We start from the raw sequence: 25031 nt of genomic DNA on the forward strand, positions 1-25031 counted from the left end.
GTTGGCCACTGTGGCAACAGGATGCTGGAAGAGGTGGGCCACCACTGGCCTGATTCAGCAACAGGGCTCTTACTCTGTTCTTTTGCTAACCTCATCCAAAGAGCCTAGGTCTAATGTGGAATTAGCTACTACCTTCCCATCAGAGGTAGCAATGGGCACCAACTTGGATGCCTTGTTGACAGATTCATAGAAAATCAGTGGTTACTAGCCATGAAGGCTAAATGTCCTAGCTTCACTCTGGAGGCAGTACAGGTATATCTGAATACCAGCTGCTTACTGAACTCAGTTCCTCTTTGTGGGCTTCCCACGGGCATTGGGTTGGCCCTGATCCTGCGGCGCTCTTCTTAGGCTCTTATAAAGCAGTTTCCCCTCCAAGCCAAGGTGGTATTGCGCAAAGCTGCACCGACGGAGCACCAAAATGCCACCGGTTGGATTTCTTCCTGCGATGCCAGAGGGAAGTGGAAAGTCAGTAAGTCCCTCCTGGGTACCAAGAGACCCCCCCTCGCTTTACTTTTTTTTCTCACCCTCAGCCACAAAACTGAAGTATTTCCTCCTCCTCCTTCGACGCTCCAGGCTCTTCCCAGCCGCCCACCCGCTCCAGGAAGGGGGCGGCTCAGGAGAACGAGGTGCGACTCCGGATTCTCTCCCCTAGGGGTCGTCGGAGGCTGCTACCCAGGAGGACTGGGCTGGACGGCGGCCGGTTTCGGAAAAGGGCTGTGCAAAAGCGGCGCTCTCGAAGCTGCAGGAGCGCATCGCTCTCCCCTCTCCTCGTTCCTCCTACGAAGAGGCTCCGGCAGCGGGCAGCTCCCTGGACCCGCAGCCACAGGCACGTGCGGCGGCTGCGAGGAAGGATCGCCAGGGAGTAAGGGAAACTGGTTGGTCGTGAAGAAGCCGGCTCAGCTGGGCGACCCGCGTCCGGGTGAGCGGGGAAAGGGTGAGTGTGGAAGATTGAGCACTGGAACGGTTTAGGAAACTCGAGGAAGGGATTTGCTCCCGGGACATGGTTTCTTTTCATTGGTGGTGGCGGGGCTGTGTTCCAGAGAGGCAACGCAAAGCGGGTCCCCTAGACGGAGCGGAGACGGATTGCGCAAGCGAAGAGGCCAGAATTTGGAAAGGGCACGGATGCGCACGGGGGGGGACGGGACCTGGAGGAAGGTGGGGGGGGACGGGACCTGGAGGAAGGTGGGGAAAGGTTGGCTGGATGTGGGGCTGGGGAATCCCGGGTTGGTGAAGAAGCGCGATGAGCAACCAAGAAAAAAAAGCCGGGAATGCCGAGGGGATGGGAGGAGGGAGGGCGAGACGAGGAAGCGCGATTCTTGGAAAGGCTGCCTTCCCAGAAGCGCTCTTGGGAGGAAGCCTAGAGGGCGCGCACCGGCGAGGAAAGCGAGGGGCTGCGGCGGGTAGAGATCGGCCAGGAGCTGGGCCGAGGAGGAAAATCGCCCGCGGAGGAGTCCGGGGAGGGGAAACGGGGAGGGCTGCCCGGCCCTGCCTTCCCCATCAAACTCCTCCCCGTCTGGGCAGCCCCGGGGTAGGTGGCGATTGGCGAAGCACGTGGACGCGCGGGGTCTTTGCCGGGCGCCCCTCCGCCTCCTCTCGGTGAGAATCTTTGCACCCTCCGGGTGTTCCCCGTGTGGCCAACCGACCCCCTGCGAGAGGTGAGGCGCGCCCAGGCTGCCTACCTGCGGGGCCCGTGGAAACACCGAGGCGAGCCGGGCGTGGCGGCGGCGGCGGCGCCACCTCCGGCTCCCTCTCTCTCGCGCGCTTGCCTTCCACGCCCCAGTTAGCCATTGTTTGCTGGCAGCCGTCGGGCAGGTGAGAACTGGTCCGGAACAGGGAGGGAGGGCGGGGAGAAGCAGCAGCGAGGCCGAGTCCTTCCTGCGGGAAAGGAGATGGGCTGCAATTTCCCTTCACCCGCAATCTGGAAGGTTCCCACACGACCACCCCCAATCCCCCTCTATTTGTAGAGGCCGGTTGCTGGACTCGGGGAACGAAACGCTCTTTGCGCGTGCACCAAGGCACCACCGCCCCACAACTTGTATTTGCTTTAAGGTTGCGGCAGCATCGTGAACCCCACTTTGAACTCCACGGGGCTTAAATGTCGAGTGAAGATGCATAGGATCAGTCGCTGCTAACATTTAAAGGCTGAGCCTGCAAGTGAGCACGTTTTTCCTGGGTGACTCGCCCCGCTTCTCAGTTGTTGTCACCCCTTCCCTACAGAATGAGACTCTTGTGTGTGGAATCGGGAGAGTTTTAAGGTCTGAAAGAGGTTCATTTGCCATCCGGCTTCACTTGACAACCTGTTGCATGCTCAGATTTTGCTGTGGGGCATATGAAGCCCTAGTGCAGGTATCCCCAAACTGCGGCCCTCCAGATGTTTTGGCTTACAACTCCCATGATCCCTAGCTAACAGGACCAGTGGTCAGGGATGATGGGAATTGTAGTCCAGAACATCTGGAGGGCCGAAGTTTGGGGGTGCCTGCCCTAGTGCCCTTGAGCTATTTCCACTAAGGACCTGGCCAGTCTATTTCTGCAGTGGGGGGTGTGTGGTTAAGAAAAGTTGTTCCTGGTGGTGATAGGAGGCTTAACTGTCTCTCCCTTTGTGATCTCTCCATCCTATACCCCTCTCTCCATCTCCTCTAGCAGCCCCTTCCAAATCAAGTGCTTAATTTTGAGCCTCAGCAGAGGGCAAGTCACTGTACATTTGGATTACAAAAAATGGGCAGCGGGGAAAGGGTTAACTGCCCCTCTTCGCTCCTCCCCCTTCTCCCTCTTGAAGAGCTTTTCTTGTTTTAAAAAAACAAAAAAACCAACCACAGGATCTTTCTCTCCCTGCTCCTGCTAGATTTGCCTGCAACTTGTAGCTACAGCCCCACAGTAAACATAAACAGTCCAATCAGATCTGGAATTCGGGGAGGAGGATTTTTGAGGTCACAGATTTGTAGCTTGGCAACTCCTGCTTTAGAAATTCAAGAACTAGAAATGAGATTATCCTCTCTCTCTCTCTCTCTCTGTGTGTGTGTGTGTGTGTGTGTGTATTGTAAGGGACCTTCTTTTATTAAAAACAAGAGCAGCATAAAGAGAGCCATCTGGCTACTTAAGGGAACGGCTCTGAATTTGCAGATTCCTCCACTCTGTGTTTGAATTTGGGACTTCTGGGAGGTTTCATTCAAAGGTTCACTGCAGTGGGGTGATTTTTGCTGTGATCCCGGAAAACCACCACCGCCCTGCCTAGGATTTATTTATTTATTTATTTATTTATTTAGGCTGATGTTGCTGCTAGCTACACAATTCATGTAATACATAGTTTGACCCCAAGGCTCTTAGGCAGGTGTGCCAACTTGAATAAAATATTGTGGAGAGGAGCAGGTAAGCAGGTAATCGATCACATTGATGCACTGCACACACACCATTTGAATAGCAATGCCCATCAAGTGGGGGGGGGCAGCTCCCTCAAATAGAAGTTGGCTCCTATGCCCTTCGGCTTAGCTATCAGAATCTCTTTGGAGGCTCCCTGGGGACATATTGTAATAGTAATAGTAATAGTAATAATAATTTATTACTTATACCCCACCCATCTTGCCGGGCCTCCCCAGGCCACTCTGGGCGGCTTCCAACAGGATATTAAAAGCACAACAAAAGATCAAACATTAACAACTTCCCTAGACAGGGCTGCCTTCAGATGTCTTCTAAAAGTCAGATAGTTGTTTATTTCCTTGACATCTGGTGGGAGGGCGTTCCACAGGGCAGGCGCAACCCTCAAGAAGGCCCTCTGTGGGAAGCAGGATGCTAGTTTAGACAGATCTTCAGGCTGGCATTGAGCCCAACCCTGAACTGGTGCTCTCTGCTCTTTGTATGTTCAGACATGGGACTCACTGCCACAGTGATGTCTGGCAGCTGAGATGGCTTTCAAAGTTAGGCATATTAATGGAGGAGGAGGAGGCTCCAGGTCTATGACTACGAGGCAGGATGCTGGACTAGAGAGCGACTCCTAGCATGAGTGAGTCTGTCCCAGCCTGCTGGGCCATGGTGCAGTTTTTTCTCTTGGCTGCACCTTCCTCTCTGCCTTCCCCTGCTAAGCAGAAGATATTCCACAACAGTGTTTCCCAACCTTGTGCCTCCAGATGTTTTCGGACTATAATTCCCATCATTCCTGACCACTGGTCTTGCTAGCTAGGGATGATGGGAGTTGTAGTCCCAAAACATCTGGAGGCACAAGGTTGGGAAACACTGCTCTACAAAAGGCCAAAAAAAGAGAAAAAAGGATCAGGCCCCCCTCCCACACATGCTCACAACGTGTTGCTTTCAAAGTGCTTCAGGTATGCATGCTTTCTTGCTGTGAAACCTCCTACAACAGCACCGTAGAGTAGGTCGGTGTTGTTATGTCCACACTGCAGATGGAAAAGCTGAGGCTGAGAAAGTCAGGGTTGCCTCAAGATGGGACTCAGTCTGGAGGGTTTTCATTGGGCAGTCTCTCAGCCAATGAACAAGAGCTCTGATTTATACACACCATCACTTTTTAGAACTGGCCCATTATTTGAATGCGTTTTATACCTGGGGACTGATTTTCTCAAGTGCAAAATATGTTGTACAAAAGCAGCGCTTGGTATCCTATCCCTAGCCTTCTAATCCAGCAACATATTCCTTGGAGCGGTCTTCCAGATAACACGGAGGAAACCGAGAAGCAGACCAACAGCCATCTCCTGCTGTCTGCCCCACACCCATCATCAGCACCCACAGCTTCTGAACATGGACACTATCCATCCAGGCAGGGAAGAAGCATAATCTGTGTGAGGACAAATTCTAGCCAGGCGAAAACACTCAAGATGGGTGCAAAGCAGAGCCAGTGAGGGGGGTGGCTTGGGGAGGGTTCTGGGGGCCAAGTAAAGAGGCCCAGAGGGCCACATTCCCCCCCAGGCCTGAGTTTTCCTACCTGTGGGTTAATAGAGCCATCCTCTGAGAACTTTTTAAATCCTTTCTAGACTATCTATAGCTAGTGGCTGGGGCAACCTAGTCAGATGGGCAGGGGTGCAATGATGATGATGAAGAAGAATTGCATTACTGTATCTATGCAATTCTCCCCCCCCCCAATCATAAAAATTAGGTGATGTATTCTAGAACTGGTTGAGCTCCTCTTTGCCTCTGCTACTAAGCAAAATTCCTGTTTGTCTTCGTCTTAACTTGGACAGCTGGTTGTTAACCATTAAGAATAGATGTATTATCATCAGAAGCATATTGACAGCGGATTAGCAGCCACGTTATAAATAAGTTGCCCTTTGGGCGAAGACCAAATGTGGTGTCTGTTCATTAGCACTTGGATTCTCTGAAGAGGCGGGGGAGAGAGAGACATCTCTGCAAGCTTTTTATTGTTTGCCTACTAGGCAAATACACAGAGTGGCTCTCAAATGAGGCCCCATAGTCAGCAATGCAACAAGCTTGCAGCAGATCCCAATCTGCAAGGGGTGCTGCTGAAAAACAGAAGTGTGCAAGGATCTCAAAGCAGCCACATCTTCCCACTGCGAAATAGACTTCCATTGTAGGCTTGCTCAAGGGAGCCTTTCTATTAAGGGCATGCGTTGTTCGGGAGAAGTGCAATGCACCAGGCAGAGCTTTAGCATTTCAGAAGCATTCAGGATTCAGCTGTGACGCATAGCCTTGAGCAAGCCCTTGCTTTCACGACTGGCCCTACCTTGCAGGGTTGTTGTGAGAAGGATTTGAGAGGACAGCTGGAGAAGCTGGTTTTTGAAATAAAGCCAAGCACTTTGCACGCCCTTAACGCAAAGTGCTGTGCTTGGGAGGCTCGCAGCCAGGATCAGTGACAAATGTAAACCAAGCACAAGGAAAGACCTGCTGGATCAGGCCAAAGGCCCATCTAATCAATCCAGCATCCTGTTCTCACAAGCACCAACCAGAAGCCCCAATGGGAAGTCTGCAAACAGGACCAAAGGGCAACAGTGCACACCCAGGATTTCCAGCACGTGATATTCAGAGGCACGCTGCCTCCTACAGTGGAAGAAGCCATCAGGGTTATTAGCCATTGATAGCTTCCTCCACAAATTTGTCTAGGTCTCTTTTAAAGTCTTCCAAGTTGGTGACCATCGCTGCCTCATGTGGGAGTGAATTTGACAGCTTAACTCTGCTGTGTGATGAAGCCCTTCCTTTTCTCTGCCCTTGTGATTTGCTTGCAAATTTTATGGATATCCTATGTTGACTTCCTGAAGGAATCCTACCTAACAGGGCTGGTTTGACATGCTGGCACCTAGAATCATAGAATTGTAGAGTGGGGACTCCCAAGGGTCATCTAGTTCAACCCCCTGCAATGCAGGAATCTCAGCTAAAACACCCCTGACAGATGGCCATCCAACCTCTACCTAAAAACCTCCAAGGAAGGAGAGTCCACAACCTCCCGAGGGAGACCTTTCCACTGTCGAACAACTCTTACTGTCAGAAAGCTTTTTCTGTAGTAGATTACTTGATGGCTGGCACCTGAAATGTGATAGGATGAGAGTATTGCATTTGTCCATGTGGCTGAAGGACAGTATAGGTTAGCACAGGCCTTGTCAACCAGGGGCCTTCCAGCTGTTTTGAACTAGAGCTCCTGTTATCCCCAGCTCAGCAGCAGCTGATGAGAATTGTCCAAAACATCTGAAGAGCACCAGGTTCTTGAAGGCTGGGAGAGTGTGCTGGATGAGACCTGGCAGGATCGTGGTTCAAATTTTGCCAGCCTGGAGGTGGCTCAGGGGGTGGGTGGTGCTGGCGACATCTTCAGACCCAGAATCAGATCGCCATGTTATTTTATTTTGAATCAGGGATGGAAAGCCTGTGGCTCTCCAGATGTTGGAGGCCTCCATCTCCCATCAGCCATCATGACCCAACATTCAGTGAGGATGGGAGCTGTAGTCCAGCAGCATCTAGAGATCCAAGGGTTGTCCCCATCCCTCCTCTAAAGCAACTTGTGTTCATGATCAGTCAGGGTAGCTCAGTTGGTCAGAGCATGGTGCTGATAATGCCAAGGTTGCAGGTTTGATCCCCATATGGAAGAACTGCATATTCCTGAATTGCAGGGGGTTGGACTAGATGATCCTCAGGGAATCTCCCAACTCTACAGTTGTATGATTCTATATGCTTTAAACTTGATCAGAGCAGCAATTTTTGCCTAATCATCATCATCTCTTTCCATGCCTCTTCTGGCTGCCGCAGGTGCTGTTAGTGACCTGTTTGGGGAAAACCATTGAATACAGTGGTACCTCGGGTTACAGACGCTTCAGGTTACAGACTCCGCTAACCCAGAAATAGTACCTCGGGTTAAGAACTTTGCTTCAGGATGAGAGCAGAAATCGCCGGGCAGCGGGAGGCCCCATTAGCTAAAGTGGTACCTCAGGTTAAGAACAGTTTCAGGTTAAGAACAGACCTCCAGAACGAATTAAGTTCTTAACCCGAGGTACCACTGTACTAGAACTTCTTTTGGTGGTGTGGCAAGGAGATATCAGGACCCTGGATAGTTCCCAGTGGGCCCTGCTAGCTGAGCTTAAGAAGATGATGTCTCAGCAGTGACTTGAGAGTCACTTGAAGCCTTGGAAAGCCTGACAGCACTTGACCTCCCAGCAGCTCATTCCTCTGCAAGGGCTGGTCTGCAATATGTAAAGGGGCTAGTAGCCTTTTCTGTCGTCACGTGGCTTTTGTGTGGTTGTGGGGCACATGGGCCTGCAGAGGAATCGCTTTCAGAGAGTGTTGGAAGAGCCAGCTCCTCAGGCCATGGCAGCATAGAGGAGGGTACGAGGACTCCTCCTTGAGTGTATCATCTGAATCGGAGCTCCTCGGGCCCACATTGGGACCCCGAGGCAGGGGACGTGGCAGATAGCCTCACTGGCTTGCAGAGGGGAAGAAGAGTTTGGATTTGATATCCCGCTTTATCACTACCCAAAGGAGTCTCAAAGCGGCTAACATTCTCCTTTCCCTTCCTCCCCCACAACAAACACTCTGTGAGGTGAGTGGGGCTGAGAGACTTCAAAGAAGTGTGACTAGCCCAAGGTCACCCAGCAGCTGCATGGGGAGGAGCGGAGACGCGAACCCGGTTCCCCAGATTACGAGTCTACCGCTCTGAACCACTACACCACACTGGCTCTTGAGAATGTAGGCACCTGCATCATGCTTGGATTTCTAAAGGGAAAATGAAAATCCTTGGAAATCCTATGGTGGATCACCTGTGTCACATATCTTGTGGTACTTAGGTGGGTGTGCTTTCGTAAGTCCAGCATCCTCTTATCACAGTGGCCAGCCAGGTGCCCCACTGAGCATCTTTGGAATAATACTAGTCAGGGACTCTAGGACATTGCATTGGGGCAGAGCTCGCGGTGAAAAGTGGCTGGGGCTATGGTGCCAGATGGCAGCCAGCTTTGCCCACCATGAGACGACTTCTTCCCCAAAGAGGTGGCTAATTTGTTGTCTAAACAGGCGGCCAAGACTTGTGTGCTGCTTGGAAGCTACAAGATCTGCATTGTATTCATTTTTTGAGAGGATAAAGGCACTCTGCACATTATCAGAGGGCTATCCTTCTTACCTCCCACTTCACAGGAGCAGCCTGAACCCTGGCATTAAAAAGAGAATGTGGGGCACAAATTATAACCCTGGGCGTGGCAGAGTGGGCCGCGGTTACGGCTAGTACCAATATACCAGGCCTCCCCAAACTCGGCCCTCCAGCTGTTTTTGGACTACAACTCCCATCATCCCTAGCTAACAGGACCAGTGATCAAGGGTGATGGGAATTGTAGTCCCAAAACAGCTGGAGGGCTGAGTTTGGGGATGCCTGCAATATACAGTACATGGGAGTCTTGCCGTTTTTCTCCCCCACATACCCTTTACGCCTGACCTTTTGAGTAAGCTTGCTGATGAGGTGAGATTTTTTAAACACTACATAGCCTAAAAGAACATGAGAAGATTTGGGGTGGTTGGGTAGTGGGATGGTTCCAGCAGCGAAGGAGCACTAATGTGACCTAACTCCTCCACTTCCTGCCTCCTCCTTATCTCCCATGGTCTGGCTTCTACAGCTCTTTTGGCTGAGGAGACTGATGACCTCACAACAGCTACCATGACAACCGATTATGAAGTCACAGGCAGAGCTGTACCTGTAGCAAGGGGGGGGGAGAGATATATATATAAAGAAGTAGAGCTTTGGATCTGAGTGAAGGAGGGAGCCGAATTGCTTCTCAGGACTGCCCAGCCAAGCAAATTCCCAGATTTACTCCACTCTTAACACGTCTCTTCTCGGCTACAGGATGCATCCTTCCCCAAGGGATTCTCTGGGGCCACTTGGCTGGTGAAGAGCCCACGTTTCCATTGGAGTGTGCCGTGCCACGAGGGTCCACCCTGCTCAGCGCCCAGAGAGACAGCTGGCAGTATGTTGGTGAAAGAGTATCGGATCTGCATGCCCCTCACGACCGAAGAGGTAAGATGCAGTGATCAGCCTGCAATAGCACAGGGAAGGGCAGGCTGCTTGCAGTTGGGTGTTTGCTGCCATTTAGCAAAGAGGCCTCTGAGCCTCGTCCAGAGCCAGGGACCCCTCTTTTTTTGGGAGGGGGGGAGAATGGGGTACTCATCCCCTGCTGTAGAGCAGGCGCAGTTGCAGCCCATTTCCCTTTTACTTCAAGAGAGCTCCTGGTGGAGTGGTGGAGAGAGGATGCTTTTTACCGAGGAAAGATCAGAGATGAGCTGTGTGTGTGTGTGGACAAGCAACAATATAATTAGAGAAGAAAAAGGCTGGAGAGATCTCTTCCTACCAGATTCCCCGAGAGAAATATAGCAAAGAACAAGGTGGCGGTTGGAGCAGAGGTTTGACTTAGGGCGGGGGGGGGGGGGGTCGGGACCCAAGGGCACATTTGCAAAAACCGACAAATTAGTTGTGGGCAACACACACCATAACCACACACTCTCACCAGAATTCCATGTACTCTCTCCCTTCAACAGTTAACTTTTTAACAATTTCTTCAACTTCTCCCCCTAAGCATCATTGGAAGAGGGGGGTGGTCTTTCTGAAGAGTGTAGCTGAAGAGGCAAGAGTTAATATTCCGTTCTCTCTCTCTCTCTCTCTCTCTCACACACACACACACACACACACACTTAGGCTTGTAGAATGAGATGTACCCTATGGGCACCAGAAAGGCTTCTGTGGTCCCATGTGCACCCACTGGCCCTGTGTTGACAGCCTACACCATGGGGCGTCTATGCATATCCTATACATATCCTCAGGTGGTTTGAATCTGAGCCCTGGGACCAGCCTGTTGAATATCTACTTGCTTTGCAATGACTGGAGTTCAGTACTCTTTGCTGTTTCCCATGAGGCCAGTTCAGATACATTTGCGCGTATGTGTGAAGCTGTTCCTTTTCCTGACACAACACGCTCCTGGGTGCTCCAGCCTAGTTCTGCATGAACACCAGGGAGCAGGGCAAGCTGGAGAGCACAGGAAGTGGCCCTGCTTAGGAGCTGCATCCACGCATGAGGGGTGAGATCTCCTTACAGTGAGGGGTGCCTCAGAGCATTTAAAAGCGGAAAACCAGGGATGGGGAACCTGTGGCCTTCCATATGTTCTCGGACTTCAGCTCCCTTAAACGCCAGCCAGTAGTCAGGGAGGCCTGGAGTTGAACAACATCTGGAGGGTCACAGGTGCCCTATCTCTGGTGAATACACTCTTTGGGTGAGAAGCTGGACATCCTGGAAGTACATACAATCGTAGAATCGTAAAGTTGGAAGGGACTCTGAGGATCATCTAGACCAGCCCCCTGCAGTGCAGGGATATGCAGCTGCCCCATATGGGACTCAAACCTGCAACCTCGGCATTATCAGCACTATGATCTAACCAACTGAGCCATGCATCTTGCTGTTACTACGTTTATATTCTGTCTTTCCTCTAAAAAGTGCAAGCAGGCCCGGCTCTACGTAGACCCCTGGTGGCGCAGTGCACCAGGGCGGGGGGCTGGTAAGCTGGGCGCCGGCCTGGTAAGGAGGGCGCCGCGCGGCAAAGCCGTGCGGAAACCAATTGCGCCCTGCGAGGGCGGGGCGGGTGGCGGAGCGATCTCCGCCCCTCAGCACCAGGGCGCGCGATCTGCTCAAGACGGCCCTGAGCGCAAGGCAGCACGCACTCCCCAATCCAATCCTCACAACACCCTGTGAGGTAGGTTAGGCTGAGAGGTAGTGACTAGCCCAGTGAGCTTCATGGCAGAGTGGGGATTTGAGCCCTGGTTTCCCAGTTTCATGCCCAATGCTCTAACAGTTGCACCTTACAGCGTGGGGGAACCTGTGGGTCCTCCAGATGTACCATATCGTTTAATCCTTTCCCTGTTTATATCCCACCTTTCCTCCCTAACGAGCCACAGCAGCAAACATATCAATAATAATGTGGTTGTTTTTAAAGAGCATTCGAAAAGCAGTTGAAAACATTCTAAACATAATTAAAACCGTATCCTTCAGCTGTCAAATGCTTGCAGAAACAGGAGTGCTTTTAACTTCCTCCTGGAAGCCGATGGCGATTTAGACAGGTGCACTGCACACCAGGGAGGGCATTCGGCATGTAGGGAACCACTACTGAAAAGGCCCTGTCATGGGTCAAAACCACACACCCCCAGTGACTGCTCTACCACCAAGGCCTCACCTGTCAATCGTAGAGTCTGAGATGGTTGGTATCAACGACGGCACACTTTTGGGGACATGGGTCCCATGCCGTTTAGGACTTCCTACACTGGTACTAACATCCTTGGCAGCCAGTGCAGCAATTTCAGGACCAGTGACCTGCACCCCCATTGGGTTGCCCTGCTCACTGATCTAGCAGCCACCTTTTGCACTAGCCCCATGTAGGCGGCTGTTTGTTCCAAAGCGTCCCCACGCCAGTGTCCCCCCTGCTTGTAAAAAGCAAAATGGTTGTGTGATGAGAGTGTTTCCACCCTCCCCCATCCCAGCCTAGCTTGAACTTTCTGCACGCAGCACCCTTTTTATTGGAGAGGAGGGGAACAGCTGCCTGAGTTTTTGAATCGGCTCTTGGACCCAGCTAGACTTGGAAGGCGCATCTCAGCCCCCGCCGCCTTTCCTGGACAATACAAGCTCTTTGTACTACCAGTTATTGGCTTTCTGTGTAAGCAGAGGAAGAAGTCATATGGGTGTGATGCTGGCACTCTGGGGAACGTGTGAGAAATTTCCTGGAGTGGTGTTAATTGTTCTGGGGATCCTGGACCTGCTGCCTTCAGAGGTCTTCCTGCTGCTGAGAATCTCCACTGTTCACTGGCTGCTCTCTACTCAAGCAGAGCTGACATGCCCAGAATCGCACAGCCTGCAGGCTCGAAGGGGTAATAGCCTTCTCCAAACTGGGGCCCTCCAGCTGTTTTGGACTACAATTCCCAGCAGCTCCTTATAACCAACCTCATGTTTTCCTCCTGAGGTGGTGGACTAGCACAGGCATGCAGATTCACTGCTTGAGGGCTGCAAGAGCAAAGGATGGCTTGCGCATGCCAAGTTCATTTATTCATTACATTTATATAGTGCACCCTTCCTTCAGTAAGCTCAAGGCAATGCACAGAGTCCTCCCCACCTTTTCTTCCTCACAACAACCCTCTGAGGTAGGCGAAACTGGAAATGACTGGCTCCCTGAGCTTCATGGCCGAGTGGGAATTTTATACTGTGTCGTTGTTATGTTTCATTTTTGCAAGATGTTCAGAGAATTGATTTTATGAGGCGTCTTACAAATACGACTATGCGAACGTAAGAACTGGACCAAGAACTCTGGACCAAGCCAGTGCCCATCTAGTTCAGCATCCTAGTCTTACAGTGGCCAGCTTGATGCCCCAATGGGGAACCCACAAGCAGGACCTAAGCCAGGCATCCCCAAACTTCGGCCCTCCAGATGTTTTGGACTCCAGATGTTTTTCCCATCTTCCCTGACCACTGGTCCTGCTAGCTAGGGATCATGGGAGTTGTAGGCCAAAACATCTGGAGGGCCGCAGTTTGGGGATGCCTGACCTAAGCATAACATCTGCTCTCCCTTCCTTCTGTTTCCAGCAATTGGTAGTCTGAAGCATTACTGCTTTCCACAGTGGAGGCAGAACATAGCCATTGTGGTTAGTAGGAGTTTAGTCTCGCCCTCCTCCATGTTGTCTAATCCTCTTCTAAAGCCATCCAAGCTGGTGGTCATCACTGCCTCTTTGTTAGAGCAAATTCTATAATTTAATGATGTGCTGCTGCTACCACCACCACCAATAATAATTTGAACCACCATCTCTCCAGTTCTAGTTCAGCACACCAGCCCACTCTTGACTCTGCTTTTACCAGACTGGTGGTCTCCAGATGTATTTGGACTACAAATCCCATCATCTCCTGCTGGCTGGGTCTGATGGGAGTTGTAGTCCAAAACATCTGGAGAGCACCAGGTTGGGGGAAGGCTGTCATAACATTCCCCCCCCCAAAAAAGCGCACTATACAGGATTATTTAATTTCAGAACACAGTTTCATGTGACAGGTGTTATTTCTACAATGTTATAACTCTCTAAAAATGGGCCTTCCATTCAGGATGAGTCAGGAGGAGAACTCGCTCCTTCTCAAGATGGCCAGGGGCTGTGTGGTGGAGAAGGCCCCAGGAGCCATGGTTACGCTGACAATCTTTTTGCGCTAACTAGATTTAAGTTGCCGCTCTGAGGAGGTGGAGGGGTCGGACCTCAATCTGGATGAGCTTCTTGGAGAAGCCGATTTGGTCAATGCAGAATGACACATTCGCTCCCTTTGACAGATGCAGCTTAAATAAGCAATCTTCTCCAGTCATTCCGTGGGCTCTTCTGACACAACTTTCAAGCAGCTCTGAGGAACAAAGAAACTGCCTTGTACTGAGTCAGACCATCTAGCATAGTATTGCCAGCACAGACTGGCAGTCACTCTCAAGGATTTCAGGCGCAGGCGTCTTTCGCAGCCTTTTTCTTTTTCTTTCCCTTTTTCTTTTCTTTTCTTTCCTTTCCTTTCTTTTTTCAAAAAACAAGAAAACTCATGAAACTGAACTCAGTGCCCACTAGGACTTTTGACATCACCACATAAATGTACACAGCTTTGGTTATAAACCAGTCACTTTCCAAGAGAGAGGGCAGGTTTGGGCTCTGCGACTGGTTTTTGAGAATCACAAATCAGAACCCTCTTCTGGCATACAGAACTAGGCATGCAATTCCTTGGATCTTGACCTGTGAAAATCATAAGTTGTTAGTACTCTACTGATAAACCAGGCTTAGATAGGGATGGGTAAATTCAAATGTTTCTAACCCCCCCCCCCACCTTCATTATTTGTTTACTGTGCTGGCTGGGGCTGAAGGAAGTTAATCTGGAGGACCACAGATTCTTTGTCCCTGTATTGGATAGACTAGCCCAGTGTGCCTCCAAGCCCGATTCAAGGTGCTTCCCTTGACAGACAAAGCCCTATGGCTTAGGCCCCAGATATCTGAAAGAGTGCCACCTCCCATATGGACCAGCCCATGACCTGAGATCTGCAGGGGAGGCCCTGTGAAGTTTGTGGGGTAGCAGTGCATTTCAGGGCCTTTTCTGTGGTGGCTTCCAAATTATGGAATGCTCTTCCAAGGTGCTTCTGGCCTTGTCACTGTAAATCAGGGGTGGGGAACCTTTGGCCTTCTTGATGTCATTGGACTACAACTCCCAGCATCCTCCCAGCATTGACTATGCTGTCTGGAGTTGATGGGAGCTGGAGTTTAACAACATCTGGAGGACCACAGGTGCCCTGCTGCTGTAGTCAACATTTTGACGTCGGCTCCGGGCAAACCTTTTGGCACAGGCCTTTGTGGATGGAAGACATTAAGATTGTTGCACTGTGTGTAATCTCCCCTGGGGCTACATGACAAATGGTGGTCTATTAATGCCCTAGAAATAAATAACGTGATATAAAGCAGCTCCTGTGAGCTTAGCAACTGGAACTGCTATGATGTCTCCAAAACAGAACTGAATGTTGTGGCAATGGCAAGAGGGAGCTGTTTGGGGACATCCCAGCAGTGCCTGATCTCAGGAGAACGTGGTGTGGATCCAGTGAATAGCAATATACTGTATTTCTTTACTTGTCACCCCACCCTTCCTCTAAAGGCCTTGGGACAGTATGCATGGTTTTCTCACACTTCCCCATTTTATCCTCCTAACGTCCCTGTGTGAGGTAGACTTAGGCTGAGATTTGGCAAGTGGCTCCTGGTGGGGACTTGAACCTGGTTCTCCTGCTCTGTTCTGAAATATTCTAACTACAACACCACAGTGGCGTGCACAGGATTTCAGAGAATCTGGTTCAAGCCCCATATTTACTCCTTGTTCCACCTTGGGCAAAACTCTTAAAATGTCAAATTGCCACCTGTAAAAATCAAAACAAAAAAACAAGCAGCCTCCCTCACTGGGTTGAAGTGAGGGCAAAGCCAATAAGGCTCGTGAAACTTAAGATGAGGTATAATATAAGAAAAGCCAGTTTCATATTTGTCTCTTTGTCATGCTCAAGTGCTACCAAGGGACGAGGGAAGATAATGAATGCAGGATCACAGCCTGGTCCCGGGGGGGGGGGGGGAGGCAGCTGCCTCAAACCAAGGCGGATCAAAGAACCCTTCTAGCTCAATACTGTCTACATCAGAGTAGCCAATATGGTGCCCTTCAGGTGTAGCTGGGGCTCATGGGAGCTGGAGTTCTTTTGCAGGCAAAACATGTGCTTTCTCACATGTGACTCTTCACTGAGTAATAGCAGAGCCTTGGGTAATGGCTCTACTAGTGGGCAGTTCACTAGTAAATGATCTAATTGTCCTGGCCAGGAAACTTTTGGTCCTCCTGATGTAGCTGAACTACAACTCCCATCAGGCTTAGCAAGCATGGCCAATGTGGTGGGAGTTTTACCTCAGCAGCAACATCTGTAGGGCCAAAGGTTCCCAACACCTGCTGGTGTTTTTGATGCCTAATGAAAGCTAGAGGCCAATGTTTTGGCTTCGAACCAGAGAGGCCTGTGTTTAGATCCTCACTTGGTCACAAAGCTTACTGCAGGGTGGCTCTCTGGACATGGTTGGACCACAACTTCCATCATCCCTGACTGTTGGCTTTGCTGCCTGGGGCTGATGGGAGTTGGAGTCCGAGAGGGCTGCAGGGTTCCCCAACCACTGACTTTCCGGGCAGCCTTAGGCCAGCCTTTCTTCTTGCCATCCCTAACCAGTTTGTTGTGGGAAGAGTGAAACTTCTGGGGGAAGGGAAATGCCAAAGCCCATGCAGTTGTAAGGAGGGGGAATCTTTTGGGCAACACCAGGCTGTGTATTTTGTGGCCCGGAGTTTGAATAGATGGGCCTTTGAGGAGGCCACAAGCCCAGTGTGTGCAGCGTCCCACAAACACGCTTCCTGTGGCCTGGGAGCGCAGGCTGCCCGCTTCACAGAGGCCTCCCCTGCTCAGCACGAGGAGTGTCAATCATGCGGCTTCCTGCCTCCTCACGTGAAAGGCCTTAGTTGCCGTGGTAGCGTGCGTCATGGAAACTTCCTCGTGCACAGGTCTGTGGAGGAGCGGAAACTAAAGGTATGCTGCAGATCTTGTGGAGAGACAGAAGGCTTTCCACCCCTGTCCCACATGATGGGTTCGGGGGCCCCCACCCACCTTTGCTCTGGCTGGATAATTAACATTTGCTATTTCTCTGTATGGGTGTGTATGTATAACACACACACACACACACACACACAGTGTTTGTGTGTGCATTTGTGTATAGTGTGTGTATTTATAAAATATTGTGTGTGTGTATGTGTATACACTTGCACAAACACATAACACACATAATCTGCATTATTCTTATTACAGTTAATAAAACAGCAACGACAAAGCAACAACAGTATAAATTAAAAGCCATTAAAAACACAAATACAACAAACAGATTTAAAGCAAACCCTAACAAGTGGGCTCTTGTGGTAAAATACCCATTTATTCAGCTGGGAAGTGTGTAGTCCCAGTTGCTTTGTTTATATGCCACGTTTTCTATCTGTGCTCAGATACATCAATGGTTCCTTGTTATCCCAGGAAAAAGTGGCAAATGTGGTGCTGCAGGATTCTGTCCTGGGTCCGAGGTTGTTCAACGTCTTTAAAAATGACTTTGGTGAAGGAATAGAGGGGATGCTCATCAAAATTAAGATGACACCAAACTGGGAGAGGTATCAGGGTTCATAGGTTCAAAGTGACCTTAATAGATTGGGCAGCTGGGCCACATCAAACAAAATGAATATCAGTAGGGACAAATGTACGGTTCTAGTCTTTGCTGGAGCACAAATGTAGGATGAGGAACATCTGGCTTGACAGCAGTACATGTGAAAAGGATCTAGGAGTCCCAGTAGACCACAAATTTAACACGAGTCAGCTGTGTGATGCAGCAGCAAAAAATGCCAATGCAATTACAGTATAGGCTGAATCAACAGTGTCCAGATCAAGGGAAGTAATAGTACCGCTCTATTCTGCCTTTGTCAGATTCCACCTGCAGTCCTGTGTCCAGTTCTGGGCACCACCGTTTAAGAAGGATATTGGCAAGCTGCAACATGTGCAGAGAAGGGAGTTGGGTATGTTTAGCCTGGCAAAGAGGGATCTCTTCCAACTCTCCCGTTCTATTGTTCGATGACCTGTGCTGTTCAAATAAAAACAGCTTAAGTGCAGTCATAAAACAGCAGTGCATAATAAACAGTATAATATCTCTACAACAGAGCACTAAAAAAGAAAAAAGTCAGCTATTTAACACACACCAAAATTTGAGTGAGCATAAAGCTCACCAAAAGGTCAAGTAAAAATATCTGGTAACTCCGCAAACCTGTTTTCACCCCTCCCCCCCCTCTATTATGCTTCAGCCAAAAATACAGAGCTACAATAATCAGAGTTCACTTTGAAGACTGATTGATTGTTAAACTGTTCGGGAAGTTGTAGCTCTGTGAGGGCAGCAGGAGTCTCCTAACAGCTCTCAATACCTTTAACAAACACCATCTCCCAGGATTCTTTGAGGGAAGCCATGATACTAATAGGTGGCGCTGTGGTTAAACCACTGAGCCTAGGGCTTGCTGATCAGAAGGTCGGCGGTTCGAATCCCTGTGACGGGGTGAGCTCCCGTTGCTTGGTCCCAGCTCCTGCCAACCTAGCAGTTCTAAAGCACGTCAAAATGCAAGTAGATAAATAGGAACCGCTACAGCGGGAAGGTAAACGGCGTTTTCATGTGCTGCTCTGGTTCCAGAAGCGGCTTTGTCATGCTGGCCACATGACCTGGAAGCTATACGCCGGCTCCCTCGGCCAATAATGCGAGATGAGCGCGCAACCCCAGAGTCGGTCACGACTGGACCTAATGGTCAGGGGTCCCTTTACCTTTACCTTTATGATACTAATATGCTATTGATAATTTAGGACTATTAATTGCAACAGGTTTACTTTGAGTAGGATTTATTTGGATGCAACCGAAAGATCTGTGGTCTGTCTTTATCCAAAAAGGGAGAAAGCGCGGCAGACATCTTCACCCCTGTCAATTTGTATCCTGGCCAGGCATATTAAAGAAGGCTAGTATGCATGTATCCCGGCTGCCCTAGAGGGACTTGGTAACGCCGTAGATCATTACACAGACGCCAGTGCCTTTCCTAGCAGCTGCAAAATGCAAAGGACTCAAGAAGGCAGAGTCATGCAAGTTTAGTGCTTAACAAACCCCAACATCCTTGCAAAAAATAAAAGAGCTCTGCAGCAGGAATAAATTTTGCAAATCAAGCATACAGTACTCTCACAATGCTGGAGCTCGGGGCCAACCAGATTTGCAAGGCAGAGAAATAACTTATTCACATAGTTCATTTTTAATCTATGGAGTTTGCTCCCACAAGAAGCAGTGATGGCCATCAACTTGGATGTATTTAAAAGGCGTTCAGACACATTCAGGGTGGATAAGACTATCTACCTCCACCTTCAGAGCTATTATGCCTCTTGACTACCAGCTGCTATGAATTGCAAGTGGAGAGGATATGGTTGCTCTCAGGTCCTGCTATAGACACCTGCAATCCGACAGGGCTGCTCTTATGTTTTTATGTTTTCGTAGAACTTCCTTTATTCAGCTCTTGTTAGCCATTAGGAAGGCAGGATTAAAGCAAAGCATCTCTGCCCTCTGAAAATTTCATCTTAATATCAATATCTATATATTCACAAGTTGTGGATTTGTTTGACTCAGTCATAAGGATTAGAAACTTGCTTTTTTAAAAAAAGGGGGGTAGCGGGGGGGAAAGAACTCATTATACAGTCATACCTCGGTTTAAGTACGCTTCAGTTTGAGTACTTTCAGTTTAAGTACTCCGCGGAACCGTCTGGAACGGATTAATCCACTTTCCACTACTTTCAATGGGAAAGTTCGCTTCAGGTTAAGTACAGACTTCCGGAACCAATTGTGTACTTAAACCGAGGTACCGCTGTATTCCAGACAAGGATTGTAGTTTACTTCCAAAGTTGTGGAGAGGATTTTACGCAATGTGTGCCATGTGTGTACATGGCAGAAGTAGTTATGGGAAAGGCCACAGCTCAGTAGTAAAGCAGAAGTTTTGCATACAAAATCCTAGATCTGTTCAGGAAGGGTTGGAAAATGCTTATGTCTGGATCCTTGGAAAGCCTCTACTCAGACCCAATGGTCTGACTTGGTATAGAGCAGCTTCCTACGGTACTTGGGAAATGACAGTGGCTCAGTGGCAGAGCATCTGCTTTTCATGCAGAAGGCCCCAGGTTCAGTCCTCAGTAGCTCCATGAAGGACTGGAACATTCTCCAGTCTGAAATCCTGGAGAGCTGCTGCGAGTCAGTGTAGGCAATACATTTCACCAATTTTACAATAATTTTAACACAGGCATCCCCGAACTCTGACCTCCAGATGTTTTGGGACTACAACTCCCATGATTCCTAGCTAGCAGGACCATTGGTCAGGGATGATGGGAATTGTAGTCTCAAAACATCTGGAGGGCCGAGGTTGAGGAAGCCTGACGTATACATTTTCTTTAACTCATTATATATCATTTCCCAATACAGTGGTACCTTGGGTTGAGTACCCAATCCGTTCAGGGGTGCCGTTCGCACCCCGAAAAGTACTCAACCCGAGCGGCGATGGCGTGTGCAAAATGCACAGAACGCTTCTGCGCATGCAAACGTGGCAGAACCCGGAAGTAAACACTTGCGGGTCCGCCGAGTACTCGTACGCAACCCGCAGCGTGCTCAACCCGAGGTATGACTGTGTGCTTTTACCTTGTTATAAGTCCACCACATATGATATAAGTTCCCTTCATTTTCTTTACATTTCCAACCCTCCTTATTTCTTGTCCTATACATTTTAGCAAGTTTAGTTGGTGTTAGATCTAAGACTTTCCTCTTGGTCAGCAGTGGCTGCAGTTACAAGCATCCACCTCCTCTTATTTCTCTCTCTTCTGCATTGTTTCAACATGATGTTACCCAAGCTGCTGAAAGTTTGGAGTCAGTGGTGGCTGGTACACGTTGGGACTGGCAGGGCAGAAGGCAGGAAGACCACCAGTGGGTGGCGCCAGAGGCAACGACAAAGAGAGCCAACCATTCTGGGTTTGTCCCCATTCTCCTCCTCCCTGCCCCGACAAGGGGCAACATGGAGGATAAGGGCGGGGGGGGGGAGAGAGAGAGAGAGCTGACAGCCAGTGCCACCCGCTGGCCCTGTTGTAAGTTATGAAGGCAGAGCAGGTGTGGGCTGGCTGAGGGCAGACTGAGGTTGGTGGGGCAGTGTCCCATTTGCCCAAATGGATCAGCTTAAGCTGGTTGGAGCCTTTGCTCAGGAGAAGCTGTTTGATAAATGGCTCAGATCGACTTGATCTTTTTGAACGACAAAAGCATGTTCGGTGTTATTCCAGAGGAGAAGGAAGATGGGGAACGGGTTGAGGCGGCTGTGGCCTTGGCACCAAAGCAGATGCAAATGGCAAGTGGCCAAATTGGCCCATTAGGAAAAGGCTCCTAACGAAGGTGCAATGCTGCTGTGGCGATGCCATCCAAGAAGGATGAATCCCCTGCAGAAGAGGCGGACAGCTTGTTCTGGGCTGAGTGTCCCTTTGGAAAGAGTTCATTTGTACATTTTGCATTTATATAATTAACACTGTTTTCGTACCATTTGCATGGATGTGGCAGACCTCATCGCTCACGTGGCCAACCTTCTTGCTTAGGGCAGCATGACCTTCTGGGCTCAGGGATACTGGGAAAGGGAAAACATTGCAGCCCACCCCCCAGGCAGAAAATGTGGCTCGGCACCAGAGCACATGCTTCGCACCTAGAAAGTCCCCAGTTCAATCCCCAGCATCTCCAAATAAACGGGGCCAGGCAGCCATCTGTGGGGAAGATCTCTCCCTGCCTAAGATCCCGATCTGCTGCTGGAAATTAGATAATTCTGTGCTGTGGACAAATATAAGGCAGTTTCTGATGCTGCAGGTTGGGTGAAATGTGGTCACTGACCAAAGTTAGTAATGCACAAGAAGATTTTACTAGTCCAACTTGAATGCATGTGGCCTGAGGACTAGAAAGTTGCTTCATTCCTAGCTTTCTTATAACTTCTCCCCGTGGTCTACTGTAGACAATTTTGACCCACCATAGGTAACTGGCTTTTTCTAAGCCTGGTTCCCTCCAAAGGATGGACACAAACATCATTGGATCTTTACGTGATTGGCTTTTTCTATTACACCCATGGCTTGCTTGGTCCGTGTTCAGTGTCTACAGCAGGGGTCAGCAAACTTTTTCAGCAGGGGGCCGGTCCACTGTCCCTCAGACCTTGTGGGGGGCCGGACTATATTTTGAAGAAAAAAAAGGAACGAATTCCTATGCCCCACAAATAACCCAGAGGTGCAATTTAAATAAAAGGACACAGTTTGGGGACCCCTGGTCTACAGCAGTTCCCTGAGAAACCGCTGCTCATGTTGGCCTGGAGATGCCAGGGATTGAAGCTGGGGCCTTCTGTATGCAAAGCAGATACAGTGGAACCTCGGTTTACGAATTTTCGGTTTATGAACACCGCTGACCCATCTGGAACGGATTAATCCACTTTCCATTACTTTCAATGGGGAAGTTCGCTTCAGTTTAAGAACGCTTCAGTTTATGAACAGACTTCCGGAACCAATTACACCCATGCTTCAGTTTATGAACGCTTCAGGTTGAGTACTCCACGGACCCGTCTGGAACGGATTAATCCACTTTCCATTACTTTCAATGGGGAAGTTCGCTTCAGTTTATGAACGCTTCAGTTTATGAACAGACTTCCAGAACCAATTGTGTTCATAAACCGAGGTACCACTGTACTCTACCACTGAGCTGCGACCCCACTTTTTCCATGCTTCAGTGACCTATGGGGAGCAGGGTTCTTGGAAGCATCTGCTGCTGTGGACACAGCAATGTTTATACTGTGAAGCGCCCTGAGATCTTGTCTTGAAGGGTGGTATATAAATCTCATAAATATAAAATAAAATAAATGTTGACGACAGGCACTGCATTGGTCCAAGTGTTCCCTGCAGCTCTGCCCTGCTCTGGGAAAGTGTGTTGATTAGTAATGCGCTGTGCGAGTGGTGATTTCAGGTTAACATGCAGATAACACTGACAATTTGATGGAGTACAGATAATAGCTCTCCAGCAGTTAGAGTGATGACAAGAAGCTTCAGCAGAACAATAAAATAATGAGTATGCCAAGACATTGTCAAGTGAACCTCTTCCCCCTCCCACATTATTTGTTGAGCAAAAAAAGTAGTAGTCATGTTTAAGTTTCTAGCAAGCGAGGAAGGGGCGCAATTGGATAATTGCAATTTTTCTGTGGAGGACTTGGGACTGATGTATGTCTCAGCTCTTCCACAGGTCATAACTTCTACATCCAGCCTCTCTTATTGATTGGTTGATTGACATTTACATCCCACCCTTTTCTCCAAGGAGATCAAGGTGTCACCAGCCCCAATGATCAGGGATGATGGCAGCTTCAGTCCAAGTCAGCTGGAGGGCTGTCCTAGCCAGTCAGGGATCATGTGAGCAGAATGCTTCCTAGCCAATCAGCACACTTCAAAGTTGATCAGATTTGGCTATGTAATGGATGCCATGGAGGACAATTGGTGTCAATGGAGAGGGAGTAGACGGGTCATATGGATGAGTAGGTGCATATGTACTCAAGGAGAACTCACAGATTATTTTTGAATGAATGGTGTTGTTTGGCAGTGTGAAAAAACGGAGTACTTGTACATCAGCCCTATGCAGGATTCATTTTAGCACATTTGGTTTGTTCCAGGCTGCATTCACATAGTAGTTTATTCCGTTTTCCCAACTTGCCCATTTCTGTTAAGTTCAGCATTGTATTTGATCTTTCACTCAATGTAATACGGTAGCCACTTCTGGAACTATAGTGGAATATCATGCAAGTTTAGAGCTCATTTCCATGTTAATTGCTTCCAGATTTTTTTTATTTTTATTTTGCAAACAATGTGGAAAAGAGTGCTGAACTTGAAGTGTATTCCACTTTAGTTCTAGAAGTGGCTTATACATTGTGTGAAAGCTCAAATATACTGTAATGTGGAAATTAATAGTAAGGGAAATGTCATGAAAAGGGAATAAACTTCCGTGTTTATACAGCCTCAGGGTAAGATCTCTGTGTTACTGCTATATGCTCTGTTTGTTTTCCTCTAGCTGTACTTACATATCTACAAAACCAAGGCAAAGGCAACGTTCAAGTTGACTCTCAGAAATGAGAGAATTCTGGTTGTGTTTAAGGTGGAAGAGGAGTCAATATTTCCATAGCTATCTCACATTAATTCACTTTTGGGGGTCCTGTGCCTCATGGAGGCTCCACAGTCCTTGCACAAGACTCTAACCATTTCACATGGGGGGGAAGTGTTTGTGTGAAAGAGCTTCCCTTGGTAAATTGCCTCCACAGACATTTACCTAACCAGAGGGAGAAGATGGGCTGCCATTATTAATTCACTAGGTGACTGTAGGTGGTCTACTCTCTCCGTGTCAGCCTCCAGGATGGGGGGGGGGGGTTAATGATAATGCTCTACCTTAAAGGGCCGTTGTAAAGATTACACTAATAATACATGCAACATGAAGTATTTTTGACCTTTGAAAGCACTACATATATGAATCCTAAATGTTAATCGTATGGGGTGTATGTGACCCAATAATCAGCTGAACCCTACCTCACAGGGTTGTTGTGGAGATAAAATCCAGGCGAAGACTCCTATTTGCTGTCTTTAGCTCCTTGGAAGGGTGTTGGGGCTGCAGCAAGAGGTATGAATGTAATAAAATATGCCATATTTTTGCATGCATTTGCTTCACAGGCATACTTTATGGAAATCAGTAATTGAGTTTGGACAGAACTGGGAGCAGGGGGAAGATTGTTGGGGAACATTGGTGTTATGTCTGAGCAGATACATAATAGTTGCCCTAATAATTTGCAGTACTTCATATGGTGCTAGTCCCTGTGATCTTTCCTGTGGCTCTTGGTTGCAGCCCTAGGAACTTTACCAGCAAAGTTGGTTTCTTAAATGTGCAGAGCTGGACCTGGAAGCTGCCAGGATATTGCAACTCCTTCTGCTCTGAAAATCCTTCTTATTTTGGAAGTTTTGGCACTCTGTTCATACTTGGAGAGGCCTTTCCATTTACATCTTTTGAGGGCTGAGCCAGCTTGGACAAGGCTCCCCCTGACGACTGAAGCCTCACATGGGCCATAGCTGCCAAGTTTTCCCTTTTCTCGCGAGGAAGCCTATTCAGCATAAGGAAAAATCCCTTAGAAAAAGGGATAACTTGGCAGCTATGACATGGGCTTTGAGATCCGCACAGCATGTTTTGTGATTCAGCTTTCTCATCCGTATGGCAGGCTAAAAGTAGCTCATTTCAACACAGCTGCCATTCTCTCTCTCTCTCTCTCTTTTTTGTCGGGGCTGAGCAAACAGCCCCAGCTAGCATATTAAGAATTTGCTGGAACCTGATCGCTTCCCTGGCACCAGTGTTTACCTTGCAGAAACAATCCCCCTCCTGTAAGTGTT

The 25031-nt window shown here is 49.0% G+C and overlaps 1 protein-coding gene across 1 annotated transcript in view; it reads left to right on the forward strand.

The window, feature by feature from the left end:
- Window positions 1-1533: 1533 nt before the first annotated feature.
- LOC148683685 (cytoplasmic phosphatidylinositol transfer protein 1-like) overlaps window positions 1534-25031 on the forward strand; it is a 33694-nt gene continuing 10196 nt past the window's right edge. Inside the window, exons 1-2 of the mRNA XM_088657430.1 lie at window positions 1534-1655; window positions 9272-9442. Coding sequence (XP_088513556.1) covers window positions 9395-9442 — 48 coding nt within the window. The 5' untranslated portion in view covers window positions 1534-1655; window positions 9272-9394. The remainder of the gene's footprint in view (window positions 1656-9271; window positions 9443-25031) is intronic.

The sequence above is a fragment of the Zootoca vivipara genome, chromosome 13 (assembly GCF_965207765.1).
Source record: "Zootoca vivipara chromosome 13, rZooViv2.hap1.1, whole genome shotgun sequence".
Taxonomy (NCBI): Eukaryota; Metazoa; Chordata; class Lepidosauria; order Squamata; family Lacertidae; genus Zootoca; species Zootoca vivipara.